This window comes from Penicillium verrucosum (genome assembly GCF_028828655.1).
Source record: "Penicillium verrucosum strain IBT 35672 chromosome Unknown utg000001l_segment0_segment0, whole genome shotgun sequence".
NCBI lineage: Eukaryota > Fungi > Ascomycota > Eurotiomycetes > Eurotiales > Aspergillaceae > Penicillium > Penicillium verrucosum.
In genome coordinates, this window is record NW_026643210.1 from 12,785,607 (window position 1) to 12,806,505 (window position 20,899).

At 48.6% G+C, this 20,899-nt stretch overlaps 7 protein-coding genes across 7 annotated transcripts; 4 read left to right on the forward strand and 3 right to left on the reverse strand.

Moving 5' to 3' along the window:
• Window positions 1–517: 517 nt before the first annotated feature.
• Window positions 518–1,535, reverse strand: cyp4 (peptidyl-prolyl cis-trans isomerase). The gene is made up of 4 exons (XM_057217424.1): window positions 1,324–1,535; window positions 969–1,138; window positions 784–890; window positions 518–720 (listed from the first exon to the last, which is right to left on the reverse strand). The coding sequence occupies exons 1-4, from the start codon at window positions 1,493–1,495 to the stop codon at window positions 534–536; spliced, it is 636 nt and encodes a 211-aa protein (XP_057079307.1). The 5' UTR covers window positions 1,496–1,535; the 3' UTR covers window positions 518–533.
• Window positions 1,536–2,336: 801 nt separating this feature from the next.
• N7516_004705 (putative cell polarity protein) lies at window positions 2,337–5,056 on the reverse strand (the record flags this gene model as incomplete). The annotated part of the gene is made up of 2 exons (XM_057217425.1): window positions 2,337–2,741; window positions 2,807–5,056. The coding sequence occupies 2 exons, from the start codon at window positions 5,054–5,056 to the stop codon at window positions 2,337–2,339; spliced, it is 2,655 nt and encodes an 884-aa protein (XP_057079308.1).
• A 1,325-nt stretch (window positions 5,057–6,381) lies between these two features.
• Window positions 6,382–9,995, reverse strand: hmg1 (HMG-CoA reductase; the record flags this gene model as incomplete). The annotated part of the gene is made up of 3 exons (XM_057217426.1): window positions 6,382–6,812; window positions 6,879–9,592; window positions 9,660–9,995. 3 exons carry the CDS (start codon window positions 9,993–9,995, stop codon window positions 6,476–6,478), a joined length of 3,387 nt encoding a protein of 1,128 aa, XP_057079309.1. The 3' UTR covers window positions 6,382–6,475.
• A 3,131-nt stretch (window positions 9,996–13,126) lies between these two features.
• N7516_004707 (uncharacterized protein) lies at window positions 13,127–13,957 on the forward strand (the record flags this gene model as incomplete). The annotated part of the gene is made up of 1 exon (XM_057217427.1): window positions 13,127–13,957. One exon carries the CDS (start codon window positions 13,127–13,129, stop codon window positions 13,955–13,957), a length of 831 nt encoding a protein of 276 aa, XP_057079310.1.
• Window positions 13,958–14,248: 291 nt separating this feature from the next.
• Window positions 14,249–14,600, forward strand: N7516_004708 (uncharacterized protein; the record flags this gene model as incomplete). Its single annotated transcript, XM_057217428.1, has 2 exons — window positions 14,249–14,485; window positions 14,526–14,600. 2 exons carry the CDS (start codon window positions 14,249–14,251, stop codon window positions 14,598–14,600), a joined length of 312 nt encoding a protein of 103 aa, XP_057079311.1.
• A 1,562-nt stretch (window positions 14,601–16,162) lies between these two features.
• Window positions 16,163–17,194, forward strand: N7516_004709 (uncharacterized protein; the record flags this gene model as incomplete). Its single annotated transcript, XM_057217429.1, has 1 exon — window positions 16,163–17,194. The coding sequence occupies one exon, from the start codon at window positions 16,163–16,165 to the stop codon at window positions 17,192–17,194; it is 1,032 nt and encodes a 343-aa protein (XP_057079312.1).
• A 1,265-nt stretch (window positions 17,195–18,459) lies between these two features.
• Window positions 18,460–19,770, forward strand: N7516_004710 (adaptor protein NBP2; the record flags this gene model as incomplete). Its single annotated transcript, XM_057217430.1, has 1 exon — window positions 18,460–19,770. One exon carries the CDS (start codon window positions 18,460–18,462, stop codon window positions 19,768–19,770), a length of 1,311 nt encoding a protein of 436 aa, XP_057079313.1.
• Between the last annotated feature and the right edge of the window lie 1,129 nt (window positions 19,771–20,899).

Consider the following 20,899-nt stretch of genomic DNA (forward strand, 5'->3'; position numbering starts at 1 on the left):
AATATTATTGATATCATACTATAAAATTTCCATTGGAATGAGGTGGAAACCTTTTCCCCTAAGAAAAGAAAAACCTGCCGCCTCACGCGGGGTACGGTGATGTATGTAGTTGGTCCACCTGCGATCAAAGTCCTCGAATCACCACACAAGCAAGGGTGAGACTTGTTGTTATAGGATAGTTTCGACGATCAAAATTCCGTGCTTTACGGTGTTTACGGTGGGCCTGAAATATGCATTGGTTGAGATGCAGGTTTCAGGAAATTTGGCTTTGCGCCTCGATCTTACAAAGGGTTGAAAATGCTTCCCAAGGTTATTTTTACACTACGAATCAACAGATTGAACTTCAAATCCCCAGGGCAGAAAGGCATGTATGAGCTAGCTTGGTAGAAACTTTAAGATTACAAAGCGCAAAAGGGAAAGCCACCTATGCTAGTCCCACGCCGCACTGGAGCATTGGGAAAAAAACCATATTCATCACGAAAAGAAAGACGTTCATCCTCCCAACACCCAACTAAGTCTCCATAATGAGCTTTTTAGTTGCCACCGCAGTTGACGATGGTGGGCTTGACATTGGAACGGATGGAACCGGAGGAGGAACCGAGACCCTCGATCTCCTTGACAATGTTCATGGACTCGGCATCAGCGACCTCGCCGAAGACGACGTGCTTGCCATCGAGCCAAGAGGTGACAACGGTGGTGATGAAGAACTGGGAGCCGTTGCTAGAAAAAGAAGGGAATGTTTAGTATGAACCAGCTGGGATACAAATCTGAGTTGAGACTTACGTGTTGGGACCAGCGTTGGCCATGGACAGAAGACCAGGGCGGGTGTGCTTGTGGACGAAGTTCTCATCGGGGAACTTCTCACCGTAGATGGAGCGACCACCGGTACCCTATTCCAGTAAAAAAAAAACAAAGTCAGATACCGAGCATTGCAACAACTATCGGGATTAGAAAGAAGAAAAACTCACGTTGCCACGGGTGAAGTCACCACCCTGGAGCATGAACTGGGGGATGACACGGTGGAAGGAAGAGCCCTTGTAACCCTGACCCTCCTGAGCGTTGCAGAGATCAGCGAAGTTCTTGGCGGTCTTGGGAACCTCGTTGGGGTAGAGGTTGAAGTTGATACGGCCGATCTTGGCTAACGAGGGGGTCAGCATCAATTTCAATTCCAATTAATGTAGCATGATGTGAAATCTCCAAGCTTTAATACTATGATTGAAAGCTGAAGGTCGAAGGCAGCGAGGTGAGATTGAGGCAGGCGATGGGGCAAAAACTCGCTGCCCCGCCAGAAGTGAGAATAATAGAGCTGATGGAGAAACTTACGGGTGGAGGAGCCAGCAGGGGCGTACTGGACCTCGAAGAAAGCGCTGGTGTTGGACATGGCGGCGGTTGATGAAGCGAAAGTTCGTGCAGCGGGATGGAAAGAAGAGCAATTGAAGAGAGAAGAAGAGAAGAGGGAAGAAGGTGGGGTTATTGATCTCAGTCGGCAGAACATGATGAGGGGCAGGGCGGAGCGGGTGAACTCGGGTGCCGGGCTACTTTGGGGTTAGCTTGTTGAGGTCCACATAAAGACCACTTGTGCACTTTCTGCCTGAGGCTCCACTTTGTAGCTTCTCCAGACTCTCTCCAGGGGGTAAAACATGACTGCTTCTGTTGCCTAATGATGTGGCTGAAAGAGTCTGAAACAAAATGGAAATGCACTCTCACGATCACATGACAAGGGACCAAGCTCACTTACAAAGAGTATAGATTGATGAAAGAATGCGAATTAAAGAAGTAGAAAGAAAGAAAAAACCGAAGCTCCATGCCAAAAAGCGTCTAGAGCTCCGGGATTATGTAATGTCTTCCGGGATATCCCTTCCGAACTAGCAGTCTTGGCTACAGAAGATAGAACATATGCATCTATAAAGGGGTAAACTTGCGTTGAGTATTGGTCATTGAGCTGGAAATATACGGAGTACTTTCATTTAGTATGTATCCAAAATGCAAGAAAATAGCCTGGCACCAGCAAGCGATCATGAGATGTAAAAAAAGTAACAAACCAACATGAAACCAGGCCGAAAACCCTAGATGAACAATGGAAATGTGCTATAATAGAGTACAAAGAATAAGAGAATATGGAAGAAAGAGAAGTGACGAAAGGGAGAGGAACCCCATAAATGTCACATATGTCGGGACATCGTTTCGACGTTGTCCACTCGTTGCCATAGATGAATAGTCGCTGAAAAGCAAGGGGCAAAGAAGAAGGAATATAAAAAAGAATTTGAGGGCAAAGAAGGACAAAATGGGTAGCCCGGAGATCATGCCATGAGAAACAATGCATCTGATCAAGCTGATCACCGGAAGTCGTCTTCCTCGTCAGCAACTACCGATGTGGCCTCGAGGCGCTGAACAAGGTCTTTAGTCTGCCGAGCGATCTCAAATGCAAGCGGTGGCAGTTTATTCGTGATTTCACGCAGTTGTTCAGGGGTGGTAGCGTCTTCACCCTCACCAGCAGTGGCCGTCAACCGGCCGCGGAACTGGTCTAATGCCGCGATGACCGGCTCAGACGTCTGCCGCAAAGCGAGGTCTCCGGTGCGTTCGCGCATCAGTTGCTCTGTAGCAGAAACCACATTTGCAACGACGTTTGAGATGGCAGAGACGTGCGTCTGGACAGTATGCATGTTGTCCTCTGCTCGGATACTGGCCACCAGAGCCTGAATTTGTTGGACCATGCCATCCGTCTGGTCCTCGACATAGAGCTAGGTAGGACCAACTGTCAGTAAATCATTCGTTATGATACTATCCTCTTCTCGGGCCGACTTACCTTAAGCTCCAATATCTCGTGGTCTTCTTCCACATGTCCCCAGCCGTGATTGAGATCATTGGTCACACCATTCTGTACAGGGTACTGAGAGTCATCCGGACGACTAATAGCACTGTAGACGGAGTTATTACTCATCCGCCTTTGACTGGCAGACGTATCAAAATAGTCAGGGAATTGCCCCTGAGATACATCCGCTTCATAATCGTCATCCTCCAACTCATCTACAGGCGATGGCTGGATCTTCACCGCCCGTATCAAGTCAACAATGGCCGTGCAAAGATGGGAGGCCGCCGCATCAAGGAGCGACACCGGGGATAGACCACTAGAGCTAGCAAAGTTGCGAGTAGCGGTGATCATGTTGTTTGCTGTCGTAGACACCTGGCCCTTGACCTTTGCGCGCAGAGCAGCTGATCCATCAATTGGGATCGGGGCATATTCCACGTCCTGAAGAATATGGCGGACCGTTACAATGACCATCTTGCTCTGGTGGAGCACAACGTGCGATTCATCGAAACGCGCAACCCGCAGGAGCTCGTCCATAGACAGTTGGAACCTAGTAACGTGGAAATCCTTGACCAGGCCGTCGGGTTGCACCAAGTCATGCTCTTTGGCAACAAGACTTGCGTCGGGCCGCGAGTCGGCGAAACCACCGGACGACGTGCGAATATGCCGTAGCTGCGCCTTGACCTTGGCGTAGCGGTTCTTCCATTCGTTCGCATGTGCCTCGAGTCTGTGAACCTCGTTCGAGAGCTGTTCTTCGCGCTCCCAATTGGAGTGACTCTCGGCTGAAAGGGTCTTCATTTCCATGAGGAAAGTCGATGCTTCGCGCCGGACCTCATCGGTCACTTGTTGCTGCTGCTGCAGCTCTGCTTGTAATTTCTGGTGCTGAGTCTCTAGATCGACATAGCGCGCTTGTAGACCCGCGTCATCGACACCGCGGGAAGAGTCATTGAGCTGGCTGTGAAGATCCCGTTCCATGGTCTCGTGCTCGGTTCTCACCCGCTCAAGCTCTAGCTGAAGCGAGCTGTTGAGATCCTCGGCTTTTGATACCTTGGTCTCAAGCTCGTGACGTAAATCGTCCCACTCCTGACGTTCGTTATGACTGATCCCGGAGGAATCTGCATCTTGTGATGACTGGGCCAACTCCTCATCCTTAGAGCGGACCAATTCTTCCAGCTTCTCGATCTTATCTTGGAGAACCGATACTTGTGCCTGGCTCTCCACTAACAGTCTCCGTTCACTGTCACCCAGGGTCGTTGTAGTACCCCGTCGGCTCAAAACAGCATCTAGACCGAAGGCATCACTCCGAGCATCGTCCTCGTCCTCTGGTCCCATATCATCGCTATCCTCAACCATCGTACTTTTATTCGGAACCATAGTGTTGCTCTGGAAAGACCGAGGAAACGGCCCATCGCCATTCATACTCGGTGGCCCTCCAAGAGAGCCATTACGTGGAGGAAACGGACTGCCTGGGGGACCGCCAGACGGGTACCCTCGTCCCATACGCGAAGGAGGCCCCCGAGAGGACTGCTGGGAGGTACGAGCGCTGGGAGGGCCCATATTGGGAGGCGGCCGGGCGCGGTATTCTCGGCTCGTGAAATGTGGGAATCGGCGCTCCAGCTCACAGAAGACATCGGTCGCCAGGTCTCGGAAACGAATGTGGTGGAGCGCGGCAAGCTTTTGGCGGGCATGGTTGCGCTTTTCGTGGAAATCGTTGCGAGCGGGGAGGTAAGGAGGTACGTCTGGACGGGGTGGTCGTCCGGGAGGCGGCGAGGCCTGCTGCCGCCGGATCAATTCGTCGTAGACATCGGTAGAAAGTTCGTGGAACTGGGTTGGCGATAGTCGCAGCAGTTTATCCCGGGCTTTATTCGACTTGCCGCGGTCATCGCGGGCTGTGCCATTAAGGAATCTTTTCAGGATCACATAGTGCTGGCCCAGGATCTCCTCCATCTGGCGATACCGTCTGCCATCGCGCGGGCCTTCCGCTAGTGTGCCGGAACTAGATCTTGCGGCGACCGAACTGGGTGGGGATGGGTTGCCGCTCCGGGTGGAGGGTGACAGCGAAGGTGGTGGCCCACTGGGACTTAGGGGTGCGCTCGGGCTGCCCGAGGTCGGAGGTGTAGCTAGGTTGGGTCGCGATGATGGGAATGTTGGTGAGAATGGTGAGTCCGACTTTCCATACTGATTTAGTCCCGACCATTCACTACCATCGACAGAGACAGGCGACATGGCTTCCGAACCCCCATTCATATCAGGGTCAAACTGGGGGATGTTCCAACTTCTCCACCAATGAATATTCAACGCTGTCCGAAGGGCCAGCTATCACGGACTCGATTAATCGATAAAGGCATTCACTTCGTTACGGCCAAAAAAAAAAAAAAAAAACTCCCCCCGTATTTCTCCAATAAGTTTCCAATCTGAGACAAGCTGGAGGTGAGGAGTTGTGATTTCGCCACAAGGTCATAAAGTGTCGAATAATTAGAGTAGCAGAAAGTATCAGATCCGAAGGAGTGAAGGACACTGATATGGGGGAGGGGGAAAGGGACAAGAAAGTGCGAGAGTGCACGAAAGAGAGTACGAGAGGGTGTGAAAGTGGTTTTTAGTGTAGTTGAACTCTCCGGAGTTCCCTTACGACAATACCCGTTCAGGTTCCTTACTCCGTACAGCTACTACATGTAACTATGTATCAATTGATGCATCTACAGGGATTTTATGCGTGAGGATATGATTTCAGATCTGATCGACCTGGTTTTTTCTTATATTTTCTTTTTTTTTTTATTCAAGATCTTTTTTTCACTTAGTTATCTGCATAATCCTAGAACAGCATTCCTCTAAAAGCTTGATCAATAATAAGATCAATAGTTAAGAAAAAAACGATACTCGTATTCGATACGGAGTACCCGGGCATCTCTTTCCTGCCAAGGACACGGGTCAAGGGGATTAATTCACAAGGGGCACACACACTACATAGTATACATGTATGTACAGAGTTAACACAAGTTATAGTTAACTATAACTAGTCTTTCTTAAGCAGTTAACTATAAACAGGTCAAATAAAATAATACCCATAAACTTACATTGAAATACATCTCTACATTACAACCTTGGAACAGTTGGATGTATGATTAACAGAGTATGAGAAAAGGGGACAATTCTAGGCCCTTGCCTGCCCCATAATTATTGTACACTGTATACTTTTGTACCTTTTGTACCCGACAGTCCCACCTGGTATTATTTGAGAACATTGAAGGCTTGAAAACAAATAAATTCTTTCGGTCATATCTATAAGTGGGAAAAGAAAAACCGAAACTAAGTACAGGTAGAACGGCTTCTATTCCCCGCATAAATGCTTTGAAGCGTTGGTTCGGGCTCCCAGTGGGGATGCCTTTAGTAGGCCTCATTTGGATCTTGCCGATTCACTGGTAAGGAAAATAATTCCTCAATACTGACCTATTCGGACATCTGATAGCGTCAGTAATCGACTTTTTTGTACCCCCTGTCAGTTGAGAATGTCTCCCATTATAATGCAGAGGCAAAGACAAGGCGAGTGATAGAGACGCCACAGGGTCTGCATTGAAAGTGAATGGTATCGGGAGAATCATGGGCCGTAGTCGCACATTTACAATGGCCCACGGCTGCGGGCCAGGAGGAGCTGGTCATGTCATTCGTTTATTTGGAGGTCATGGAAAGGCCACGTGTGGCACTGACGGCAGAAGACACGGGGGTTGAGGACCGTGTGGGGGCTGCGCTACGGTTGTGGGCCATGTGTGCCTTGACGAGATGACCGGCAGCGAGCGCAGAGCATAGACTGAGCTCACCAGCGAGAACGGAGGCAGCAATGATACGTGACAACTGGCGCGCGTTTTCGCCGGGGGAGGTGGAGTGAGCACCGCGGACACCTAGGAGGTCCAACATAGCACCTTGGGCTTCAAGGATAGTGCCACCGCCAATGGTGCCCACCTCAATGGAAGGCATAGACACAGCGATCTGGAGGTTGCCATTGTTGCTGTTTAGGGAATTATGATTAGTATCTCAAATGTTAAAAAGGCGGTGGATGACGAGGAAAGCTTACTTCTTCATGGTGGTGATACAACTGCTGCTCTCAACGTTCTGGGCAGGATCCTGACCAGTAGCCAAGAAAATGGCAGACACGATGTTAGAGGCATGGGCGTTGAAGCCACCCAAGCTGCCGGCCATCGCACTTCCGATCAAGTTCTTGCTGACGTTCAGCTCAACCAGTGCATCGACGTCACTCTTGAGGACACTCTTGACAATCTCACCAGGAATGATAGCCTCTGCCACGACGGACTTACCACGGCCATCAGTCCAGTTGATCGCAGCAGACTTCTTATCCGTGCAGAAGTTACCGGAAAGTGAGATGATGGACATGTCCTCGAAGCCACACTCCTTGTGCATAATGTCTAGCGCCTTCTCACAGCCCTTAGAGATCATGTTCATACCCATGGCATCACCAGTGGTAGTCTTGAAGCGGATGTACAGGTAGGTTCCAGCAAGAGCAGTCTTGAGACTCTGGAGACGGGCAAAGCGACTGGTCGAGTTGAAAGCTGCTGTAATGATACTCCGGCCTTCCTCGGAATCGATCCAAACCTTAGCAGCGGCAGCCCGGGCCAAGGTGGGGAAAGTTACACAAGGACCACGAGTCATACCATCACCGGTCAGAACAGTCACTGCACCGCCACCGGCGTTGATGGCCTTGGAGCCACGGCTCGTACTAGCCACCAAGACACCTTCGGTAGTGGCCATGGGGATGAAGTAGTTTTGTCCATCGATGTTGATAGGACCGGCGACACCAACAGGAAGGGGCAAGTAACCAATAACATTCTCACAGCAAGCACCGTGGACAAGGCCATAGTTGTAATCCTTGTAGGGGAGCTTGGAGCCCTCCAAAACGGAAGTAATAGCAGAGGTAGTAGGTGTCCGGGAGACCACAGATCTGCGGATCTTCACAGCACGAGTAAAGGCATCAACACGGCTCATCAAGTTCTCATCCTCCATGGACTTCTCCAGCGCGTAGCCTGGAAGTTTTCCGCGAAGGGAAAGATCGATCAGTTCCTCATCGGTAAGGATGGGCGCACGCTTTTCCTTAAGCAGAGCCTCGCATTCTTCGGCAGTCCTAGTTGACTGTTGTTCATTGGGTTCAAATTTGGGGTAGACCTTCGGTGCGGCCACAGGCTCCGCGGGAAGAGCGGGGGCAGTCTCGGGGTCCTTGATACTCCAACGAGCAGCATTGAAAAGGTAGCCGTTAAGGATGATGCTGAGAGTCAAAGCGGCGATGATCCACTTGCTGATGATAGGGTCCTCGACACTCTTGAGCAGACTTTCAAGAACCTTGCCACCCACGGCATCCAAGAACTGATCGGTGTACTCGATATCAAACGAACCAGAGTCGGCAGGGGCTGCGTAGTGGATGGAGGGGTACTCCAACTTGTACTTGATCGGGGAAAGGATGGTAACAATAGTCTCCTGCTTCTGGCTCTTGGCAGCCACATACACAGTGTCCAGGCCGTTCTCTGCCACCTTGAAGGGGTCAATGGGGGTAGGAGACAGGAAGCTGGAGAAACGGGAGAGCAGGCCACCGTTGCCGGTGTTCCGGAAGGGAATGGCTGACATGTTCACAACATTGATCAAGATCAGACCACCAACCATGAGAATCTTGAACCGGCGCACGTTGCTGGACTTGATCTTGCGGCCAAAGATGCTGGTGTCCGCCTCGCCAGATCCAGCGCTAGGCCAGTCGTTGCTAGAAGCGACATTCTCGGCAACAGTGTGAGTAATGCCATCCTCTTCCAGGGCCTTGCGTAGCGCCACATGACGCTTGATCCGAGTGATCTCGAGCTTGATACAGAGAATGGTGGTATAGAAGGTGAAAAGAAGCACGCAGTCAAAGAACAAGATCAAGGCCGCGAGGAAGCAGAACTGCTGGAGTCCACCTTGAACGCCAGAGGCCGCACCTAAAGCCAAGAGACCAATCTCAATGCAATAGTGTTGAACGATCTCGAATCCTTGGTCCTTGATAGCAGCCGCGATGGAGTCCTGAATGGATCGCGGTGTGCTTGATGCCAGCGGGCGAGGGGCAGCACCAGGACCAGGTCGACGATTGTCCACGGAAGCTTGCAGGACGGCCCGAGTAAACATAATCGGCTTCTCGAATCCAATGGTAACAACCAAAAATGGGAGACCTTCGGACAGCAGGAGGAGGTTGATAGGCACACCAAGTTTCGTAGTAACGTGTAGACCAAAAAGGAATGCAAAGGTACCAGAAAGGAGCACGGTAGCTGCAAGCCAAAAGTTGGAGCCCAATCGTCGCATGGAGAAGAAAAGTGAGACGAAGCTCAGGTGCATGGAGAGGTAGCCGAGAGCCATGATTACAATGTCAATGGTTTCCGCGTGTTTGATCAGATCCACAAAGGAATTCCACGCGTCCGCGATCCAGAGCTTTACGGCTCCGCGAGATCCGTAGGCCGGGCCACGAGCAGCTCGCATGATCCATTTCTTGGATTCCTCCTCATCCTCATCCGTGGATGGGGTGGGGATCTCCTGCACGGCCCTCAACAGTTCCGAGACTTGGTCAAAAGGCACGGTATAAACCAGGGAGGCGTCGTGGGTAAATTGCGAGAAGAGGTTCGGGGTATAAGGCACCGAAGCGGCGGAGATATTGGCAGGAATCGGGACATCATCAGCTGCGGGAGCAGTTGAATCGGGGTTGGTGGAATCAGGGAAGATGAGGGTTGTCAGAGCCAGGTGCTGGGCAGCAGGCTTCTCGGTCTAAGATTTTGTTGGGTTAATATTTCCTTCTCGGCACCCAAGAAGAAAAGGTGAGAAATGGGCTCACCTGGGAGTCGGTCCAGGCGTCTTCCGCCTGCCACTTCCACGAAGTTGATTCACCGAGTCGCAGATTGCGGCTTCCCTGGAGAAGAGCATCGGCGTCAACCTGTCCCGCGACACTTCGTGGATCTTTAGAAGTATCAAGCAGGCTTCCTTCGAGGAGACCCACGTAGGTAGTACTCGCAAGGATTGCAATCACCACGAGTGTGTGAATAGGGTGCACACAGGCCCGACGAGAAATGGATTGGAGGCCCGACACAATCTGACGACGGATCCAGCTGGGTTGTGTTTCGCGCTCTTCCTCTGCTGAGCGAAGGCGTTTGGAGATAAATGAGGTAGCCATGGTGACGACTCGCGGAGGAAGCGGTGAGGACGTCTGTTGAAGGCGTGGAGGGGATTTTTAAGACGGTCCGCAAGGACCAGAACCTGCGAGGAAAGCCGTCGTGGGATGATGCCTTACACCAAAACCAATCCGGAGGGGAAATATCTTTGAATTAGGGTATAATTCTATGACCGCATGTGGGTTACACAAGTCGGTGTTGAGGGACTGGGCAGAGTTCCGGGCTATTTGTTATTTTTTTTTCCCTCTTAGTTGGAGTCACCAATATCCAGATCAAAAGAAGACATACCGAGGGGAAAAATTGAGAAACTCAAGGCACAGCCCTTGGAATTGGAGGTAAAAGGGAAAAAAAGTAAGGGCCCCCCTGAAGGTAAAATAATAGTTGCCCGAGACCGCTGGAATTAAGTATCGCCGACAATGGGTCGCCAAGCCGCCAACTCAGTGGGTTTCGAGGTAATTTATTTCTAGGGATTTTTTGGGGTATTTTAAAGAAACAAAGAAAAAAATAATAATAAGAGAGGGGTTTGAGAAGAATTGATAGAATGGATAAAAGAATAATATCAATCTGACATACTTTTGGTACATTTATAAGGGGTTATTTTTCTATGTTGTAGTATTACCAACTAGGCTACATTATTTAATAACTAGTTATAGAACCTGCATAGAGTGGCTTAAATATAAACAATATTGAGGAATATTAGAATATTAGAATATTTACCTAGGTATATAAAGTACCACGAGGCTCGTTCCATAAATCCTTCCTAAATAAAACTTCCGTACAGGGTGCCACGTACAATGTACAACCCAAGCATCTGGAGCTATTGGATGTACCGGCATTTGTTCTTTTCTTATGCATTGTCGATCCTTTCAACTATAGTCATGCGACACATACAAACCTTGCTATCTTGACTAAATTGATTTCTATTGAATTCTATTCTTCGGGAAATCATGTCTAATCTTGTTCTGTATGTTGTATGTTGTACATTGTATATGATAAAACAGAATGTGGGAGACAACGATCAGCACAGACTCCACTCATTTTTCGTGGGTTACTTAACCCTGTCCTCCGTCCACGGGTATTCAAATGAGGGTTTGTTCCGTCCACGTCAGCCACACTGCCCTTAGTCTGAAGAGGAAAGTCGAAAAAACCTACGAAGTAGTCGGCGTCCAATCTGCAACTCCATGTCAGAAAAACAGAGTCCACTCAATTTCTCTGCCACTGAGACGGAATCCACCCAGTGGAGCTACGGAGAAATCTGATAAAAATCTGATAACTCTCAGTCAAATCATCTTCTCGGATTCACCCGACGCAGACTCCATGTATCCATAATAAACTCGGTAACCGAGCTTGCCAAGTTAAAAGGTGAAAAAGATAAGATCGTTTATTCAATGAATCCCGATTACTCTGGTAAGTGAGTTTGCAGAACTTATCACCTCGGTGCCTTGGGTGCCTCAGATGCCTCAGGTGGCTTTCCCGTTCCGTGTTAGTGCTCACCTCTTGTTCTTTTGGGTTACTGGGCATGGCTCCTAAGCCAAGGACCCCCGGGGCACCTCCAGCCCTGGAGCACTCACCAAGCCTTATATAATCCTACAGACCTGCCCAGGTGGGCCCCGGGGGGCCCGGGGGGCCCAGGTGGCTGCTTACTGCCTATGCATCTTTCATCGCGCTCGTTTTCGCTTTAGATACGGTGTAGATGCCGATGAAAGTAAGTCGGAAGCAATACACGAGCTCCCAACCTTAAATCCGTTGTCCAATGTGCACCCTGCCTTTTGGTTATAGAATTCAACCATTCCATTATCGTTTGTATCTATCCATGCAACAGGCAGAAGGTTGTCTTTCGTACTGCCGCATACTCCCACATCAAGCTTGGAGTAGTTCTTATGGATACCATGTGTAATCATGCTTAGATCTAGGGTTTTGTTAGTACCAATAGTATATCGGTGGACCCATTATGCACCAGAGCAATCGTCTCCATCAAGGAGACCAAAAGACGCTGAATGTCCTGTGCAGCCATAGTTATCATCAGACCATATCACGCATTGGCGATCATAATCGATAACCATGAGACTGCCACCTTAAGGCGGCGCGTATATAGACGCTAGTGAGAAGTAGGAAGATAGAGAAGGTCATGTTTCTAATATTTATAAGGATTGAAGGATGATAGACTGATTGGTATCTCTACCTTTAAGCTATTATGAAAAGGAACGATTTTGTATGGTATATCTACGAATTTAAATGTCCCCAAGTCTTATGATGCATTGTGATAAAAACCGTGGCAATACAAGCCACATAAAAAGGAACTTTGAGAGTTTCAACTTCACCAATATCTCGGACAAACCGTTATAAGCAGAAATACGAGAACTGGAATCTCAAATCGACAAAATGACATTGGAATTTACTCTTCCCACAGCTCTGATCCTGATAGACAATCAATCAGGCTTCTCCAACCCAAAAACCATATCCCATTAGGGCACCACACGGTCCAACCCGCGCTATGAAACCAACCTGCAAGCACTGCTCTCCGCATTCCGATCTGCGAGATCCTCATCTTCAACGCCACTAGAGGTAATCCACATCTTTCACTCCTCCACAACTCCGGGGTCTCCTCTCCACCCTACCAACCCGGAACAGGGTATCCGTCCTCTAGACTTCGCCACCCCTGCCTCAGATGGGTCGGAGCCTGTCTTTTGGAAGAGTATCAATTCCTCTTTATGGGTTCCGTCAGCTTGTTATTGCGGGGTTGACTACTGTGAATATTCATACTAAAAGTAATACTCTTACCACGACTATCAAGTCTTACATGCAATCGTAAACTACTTCGTCTTATCAGTAACCCTCTCGCTTAGAACATAGTGTGCGTGGTCAAACTTAGGTAGTGAGATAGGGCATTGTTGGTAAGGGAAGAGGTAATTATTTCATTTGCCCGCTTCTTAGGTACCGTCTCAAATTTTCACAAAAAAAGACGAAGAACATCTGACATCAGGATGAGTCGTTCATCAGCTAGACCTCAACTTTTAAGGATGACCTTCCCATATCTCATAAGGTAGACGAATACATCTCGATCTTCCGTACCTGACACGAAAATAAGCTAGTATCTACTAGCATTCAGCTTCTGCGGTCAACAATAGTCAACATGCAATCTGCGGGCAACCCGACTCAACCAGGAATTGACTTGGCCCTGCCAAAAGAGAAAACTCAAGAGGAAATTAATATTGAAAAGAGCGGAGATATCGATGCTCTTCAACGGTATCGGCGGAACGTCGTTATGGGAGGGCCGGGCTATATGAATCTTGGTCGAGCGGTTGAGCTTCTCCGGATAGAACAAGACCTTCGAAGCACTGCCCAAGAAGAGCAATGCCTCTCTAAGAAAGGCGAAGTTACAGACAGACGGCCATTAGATTGGCGTGATATACAGGCCGAGCTCCAGACTTTGAATAAGAGGTATTGGTTGCTAGAACGCCAGTGGTGGGAAACTCGAAACTCATTTATGGAGGGGCCTCTGATACGAGCATTTGACCTATGGCGATCACATCCTCTATGGTATATGCATCGAGTTCTGCTCGAGGATTGCGTGAGGAGGGGAGGATGCTGTGGCCGGAGCTGTGGATGTTGCGTAGATCGCAATATTGATAAGACAAGGCAGCTTGGAGCTGGACATTGTACTATGGAATGTGGATGTTGTCGTCAAAGTCGGGGATTTGATCTTACTGAAGATGAAAAGATGAAATTGCTTAAGGATTTTCATGCCCTAGATGACAATAGTCCTTACCGTGAGACGATCAATCGAGTTTCAATATACGGGTTATGTCTTGATAGTCATGACAGCCCCTTCGATCTGATTATAGCTCCCCCGGGATGCGAGAGGGGGGTTTCAAAAGAGCGGATGGCAACAGCCAAGGACGAATCAGATGAGCTATTCATGCTTGGTGATGAAGAGGACTGGGAAGAAGTTGTGGTACCTTAAGCGTCTGTGCTAACTTGAAATTTCTTATGGAATGAAATCCCTTTTTGAATCTCATCAAGCTGTATTGTTCCTTCCTATTTAGGACCATCCGTGCCTGCCACTATAGTTCATGTTTCACGTGGACCTTCCACTACCTTACTACCTTACGTAGAGAGCAAGATTCTGATTCTGTAAACTTCGCAAACAACCAAAATTTCTCATCGTGAGCCTTGCCAGCACTCTTTCTACTAGTCTTTTTAAAGGTCTTTTTGAAGGTCCTTTTGCTAACATAGTCTGCCCTACTAGTTAAAGATGCCTATGAGTGCTTACACTATCGGCGATGCCCCGTCCCAAGAAGGCTTCTTTGGCCCCCTTACCTCGTTTCTTGAGCATCTGTTGGCCGCTGTGGCCCCAGACGTCACGACGTCTTTTCTTTGGCGTCTAGTCGGAATGTATTTTTGTGCTGTACGCAAGACGCCTCGACGCCGCGATCGAGCAGTTGACCGACTTTTATGCACTCTTCCCAGCACTCTTTCCAACACTCTTCTCGTTAGCTACTAATATAAATTATAGTTACTTCCCCCTTCAGGACCAGGATGTGCGACCTGCCGGAGGTGATGGAGCCGCGCCGCCCGCCAGAACGCTGAAGTCTAGTACCAGGTAAGCCCATTGTGCAACTTGTGTGTACTAAAATATACCTACATATTATTACATCGATATTCTTTATGTTTGTGGATTCTTTTTCTCTTTTCTTGACGCACTGGACTGTTCAGAAGTGCTAACAAATTACGCTACAGATTGGACCAGCTTTCCCATTTCTTTTCTTCTTTTTCCCTTTATAAATAATATGTGGGCTCTCGATATATAATTACAGAGAGCAAACGAAATGCAACAACAATCATTATTCCTTCATGTTAGCTTTGACATTCTCCGTAGCATTAGCAAGTATGGATGAAGCAGTGTGGATCGAGCGCTACAAAGCAGCGAATGCCCGTGAGAGACAAGCACCTTGTCCAAATCCACAGCTATAATCCCACTTACTACTTCGGTAAATAGACCTACTAAAGCTTTTGTGGGAGTCTAATAAAGGGCCACTTAATATATATATGTGTGTGTTGTGTGTTTGTGTAATAAGCAGATAACTATGTAACTAGTAGTCCAGTTGACCAAATGAAACGGATATTCGTTGTCATTACCACAAGATCGTTGTCTCCAGAAATATAATATAACAATAATAATAAGATTACGATAAATCTCTGGTTAATTTTTGTGACAAATGTACAACATAGGCAGGATTGTTCAGAATCAGAGGTATCATATATTCTGTGGATAGGGCCTCTTATGGCAGGTGACCTGGATGGAAAAATGCAAACAGAGCAATCTTCAGGAAATTAAAGCGCTAAAGAGAGTCTTTGTTTTTCATTTTTTTCCCTCAGAGATCTAAGGGGGTCTCCTTTTGTTAGTTTCGACTCCGACGGCGAAGCGCCCAGGGGCCCTGAATCAGCCAATGACCGTGCTTACTGAGCCAACAGACCTGCAGACCTGCAACATACTTGCAAGCTTGGAAGATCGAGCACCTAAATTCATGCAGATGTCACGGCTACGCGCCAGGAGCGGAACCAAGCATGTCTCGAAATATTCCGTGACTCTAAATATCTCCCGAGAAAAGCCCTCTCACCCAATCATTTCTTGCTTTGTATAGAAGCTAGGGCATGGGGCCTATATCTCAGACTATTAACAGCTTTGATTGTAACGATGATGGTTTGGTATCAGGTTCAGAGCCTCTCCAATTAGACAACACAAGGCTCGATGTCAGACAATGGTTTCTTTATGTGTAACGGATTCCCTGGAAACCCTTTCATACCATTCTTATCCTTATTTTTGTTGCAGCCTGGGGGTGTTTCGGTGAAAGACCAACAATCGACCCATTGTCTATTCACGCCTATTGTCATATTGTCACGGGTCAATCCTTTCAATCATTTCAATGATTCCATTCATCTCGACAAAGCCCATTGTTGCAGTCTTCGACCTGGCCGCTTCATCGATCTTCTACACTCAATAAATAGGGCACTTCCCTCTTTATCATCCTCACCTCTGTTGCATACCTTTACGATCAAAGAAAGAAAACACTGCAACACCTACTCGAGTTGACGCCGCTGGCCGCCGTCCTCTTCAAATCCACAAACCCTTATTTTCGAACCTTACATATCCAAAACCACTATCACGATGTTGATCATCCTATTGGTGGTGCTCATTATTCTATACACCCCAACACGAGCCCATTCTTGGGTGGAAGAGCTCACCCTCATTGCTCCAAATGGAACCTTCGTCGGCACTCCAGGATATGCACGAGGGAACTACCTGCGCACGACATCGGGCTATAGCGACACTACCATGACCTACTTGATTCCGCCCAACACAAGAGAAAATGTGACCCTGATTCTACCAACCGACAAAATGTGCAAAGACACCCAGCAGGATCAAACACAGTCAGAGGGAAGCCCTCGGCTTGAAGCCAGCGCTGGCGCGGCGATTGCCCTTCGCTACCAAGAGAATGGCCATGTGACACTCCCCCAGAACCAACCCGGAAAGCCTGCCAACCGTGGAACCGTTTACGTATATGGCACCACACAACCCAAGACCGGTGAAAAGTTCCTTGATGTCCATGGGGCCTGGACACAAGATGGCACCGGAGGTGATGGGCGGGGTGTGCTCCTGTCAGTGCAGAACTACGACGACGGCCGTTGCTATCAGATCAATTCGGGGCAAATCTCAGCGACTCGACAAACGAAGTATACCCACACAGCAGACCCACGGATGGGAACAGACCTCTGGTGTCAGCAGGATATTCAACTGCCCTCCGATGCTCCCAGCGGGAAGCCCTACACACTCTATTGGGTCTGGGACTGGCCCACCGCTGCCGGTGGTGATCCCACATATCCTAATGGAAAGGCCGAGATCTACACAACTTGTATGGATGTGGACTTGGTGAATAAGGTCAGCAAGCAGGCAATCAAGAGCAACTATGAGACTGATCAAGATCTCAACAATGCTGCAATCCCTTCGCAGTTTGATGCACTCGGCGGTGCGATATCTTCTCAGCTATCCGCCCAGTCATCCTCTCAGTCATCCTCTCAGCCGACCACATTTGTCACATCGTTAGCTGCTGCGACAGGGGTTGAACCTAAAACAGTCACAGTGACAGATTGGGAAATCAGCACCAGCACTGTATTTATGGCTGGGAGTCAACCCACATAAAATGAGGTTGAAAGACCCAAACATCCAAGATAGGACAATGCGACTGAAAATCTGAATGAAATGACAACCCTTTTGTTCCATCGTAAGCTAGTTATCCCCTTGTAAGGTAAATCAATGTATCAGATGCCCTGTATACATAAATCGAACCTGAAGACATTGAAGTAGAACAATTCCATATATAGCCTTCAGTCCCAAATAGGAATAGACGAAACCAGACTTTGAAACACGCTAAGGTTGGGTAGCACGTGATTGTCGACGGGTTCAAGCTTCACCCATTCACACACGTCCAACTCTGTGACTCTTGAGCGGCTGCCTTGCATATCGGCTGATTCCTGCTGCTTCCTTTGCTACAGTCCATCAGGATAAATCATATTGTCCCCAAACAACCAACAGCCCCCGATCCCCAAACCCACCTACGTGCTGATCATTACTCCGGTCTACCTCTAACCTAGACAGGTATGGCAATCTCCGAGTATTCACTCAGTCTATTTCTCCTCAAATTTCCCATCTCCAATTTCCCTTTTCCCTTTTCCCATGTGGCCTTGACCTAATCCTTGTCACCGTGCGGTCTGCACATTCTTTCCCGCATAAGCGCTGTGCCTCTATTACACTTGTATCTGACATTGGCCCTTTCTGCAGTTTTCTGCTATATTTAGCAATTTCCTGCCCTCGAGATCGCGGGACAAACGGCTGGAACAACGGTCTCGATTTCACCAATCCCACTTTGAACGTATATTCTACTACGCAAACTTTGCAAAATCACTGGGTTTTTCTCGTTGATACCATCTTCCCATCGTGATATCGACCCCGTCGCGGTTCGGCGTTCCACTCGGACCACATTTGCCCCCCCTCCCTCGTGTCGTTTGCCGATTACCCACCCATTCACTGTCCACCACACCGGGGCCCCTTGGGATAACATCATTTTTTTTGGCTCGAAAAGCTTGACATTCAAGGGCTGCCCCTTGTTTGAACCACACGGACCTAAAATCGTTTTTTGGCCCCTTACGACTTTGGCGCTTGCTATATCGTACCTGAGCCCAGTATCTCCTCGATCTCCGCTCACAAGATATACCTCCCTTGTTCGAACCGAAGGAACACCCGCTGTCTGCGATTACAATTACAATAACTTATAGACTACGTCAATCGCAATGCGAAACTAGATCGCCAACCGCGCGACCGATGAACAACCCCACATTTCCTTTTCTGAGATCCGCCCCGTTATTCCTCATTCTGAACCCAATTCTGGGTCTTTCTCTATGTCAACCATGATGTCCTCTCCCACATCATCGCAGAACATTCTGTCCACAAACAATCTCTCAGTGCTGCCACCCATCCTCACCGATGGGACAGTGAAACGATCATCGACGCATCCGAAGGATCGGCTCTCTACCTATTCCAATGTCTCGCTTGCATCGCAAAATCGTTCGCGCCCAGGCTCCCATGTCTTCCCCATTTTCCATACCAGCCTTCCATATGCTCTTGTGCGAGACTTCGCCTACCCGTCCACCCACCCGCTCCATTACGGGCCTCCCCCTCCTCGTGCCTCCGGGGTCTCCACCCCAGCAAGTGAACATCGACGCCTCTCCGATCCACCACCTTCGTGGGATATATCGCGGGGATGGTCAACAGGCCAATCGAGCACAGAACCTCAGAGTAGCCACGTCCACCAACAGTTGCCAGCCATGTCCTTTGGGGACGGACCACCATACAGCGAGGATGAAGACCTGCATAGCCCAGTTGTGACCTCGCGTCATCGCAAGAAGTCTTCTGACATAAATGGTCTTGTAGATGAGAGGGTCATGTCTGGAACTGGCCAGGCGGTTAGCAATGATCGCGGAATGCTCGTCGGCATTAACGCCGATGGCAGTGAGACTTATTATGTAAATGATGGTGACACGTCAGATGATGGGCCAGGCGGTGAGTACGTGACATATCCGGCAAATGAAGGGCGCTATTCAATCATGGGATACAGCGCCCCAGGTGGCCAGCAGGGCTATGAACATGACCCTGGCTTTGAGTCCGAAGATGAAATCCCTGGTGGAAACCGATACTCTAGAGACTATCAGTTTGCCGTTGGCTGCCCGGATGAAGAGATGCATGGAAAAGCTGTTGCACTCTTTGACTTCACACGAGAGCATGAAAATGAACTACCTCTTACCGAGGGCCAGGTGATTTATGTTTCATACCGGCATGGCCAGGGTTGGCTAGTTGCAGAAGATCCCAAGACAGGGGAGAATGGCCTTGTCCCGGAGGAGTTTGTGCGTCTTCTGCGAGACATCGAAGGAGGTTTGACGTCGTTGAACGGGGAACCGAACTCTGAGGCCACCGGGACTACAGATGTCAATCTAGGCTCCACCGAGTCTGACCAAATATCTACGCCTACCCAGGTAGAGCAGCCTTCATCTGACGTGAACACCCAGTCTGAAAACAAAACCACCAACGGCAACGGCAATACCCCAGCTGCAGCCTCAACGGAAGACGCAGATGCATCTCAACCTGTGTCGGATACTAAGATCCCGACTGGTAAAGCGGTGGAGGACGCCGATAAGCGCTCTAGTACGGTGAACAAAACCTGATCCAATCGGGCATTAGCCCTGGATGGCTTTGTTCCATACAAAACCTTGGCGGTGCTCCGTGCACGAATTCTATGGAGAGATGGCTTGTCTGTTTCAAGTTGCAATTCGCCATGAAACCCAGACAGCTGATAACCAAAGCTTGGCACCCTCCACTTTCCTGTGACTTGGAAGATTTCAGACATGAAACATATATAGTTGGCTCGCTATATGAGTTATTTCATTGATGAACACTCAACCAACACCTTGGTGGATCACCCGCCAAATCCCAACCACCCAATCTCCGAGACCTTTCCAGAGCTCTATCTCAAGAGGTCTTTTTTTTTTTTCTTTCACCCTTCTCTTCGGACGCTTTCGTCAGATATAAACCCTCCTCTTTCTTTCCCTCCTCATGTTCAGCCCATCTTCCCGCGATGAATCATTACCGCAAGTTCCTCTTTATTAACGTATATCATCTCTCCACGATTTCAATTCATGTCTTCTAATCATACACATCGGGAAACATAACCTGGGATTGAAGAGGATTGAGAATCCTCTTACTACATACCCCAAGTATTTCGCCATATTGTCGCCTTATCTGTTCTGTCTTCCCACAATGTCTCTTATTACCCCTATCGTCCATCCTCCCTCTCCTGTATTTAGTCCCCTTCAGCGCAGCCGTTATACCAGCATCAATGAGCATCAGCATAATGCCGATTCAAATCTATTCAATTACCACTTATCATAAGATGTATCCCTAGTTATATATTGAAAGGTCCTCTGCACACATGTGCAGTTCATGCTTCTTAATGCCTTCATATAAATCCAAAAATACCACCCAAAAACATATCACATGGCCGCATAGAGGTGAGATCCAGGGTCGAATAAGGGAGGGTAGGGAGTAGACCGTAAACAATATACAAGTAGGATCAATGAAGAAGCCCTAATGTATGTCTAAATACCGCCGTACTGCTGATAGATAAAGCACATCTCGATGTATCATTCTTCGGTGAGATATGGACAGTTTGCTGTTCAGCGCCATTAGAAAAACATCAAATATGCGGAGATCGGGCATGTCCAGCGCTTGGGACACGTATAGAAGAAAAGATAGACTTTTACGCGAAGAGGATAAAAGCCAAAAGAATTCGCAGCC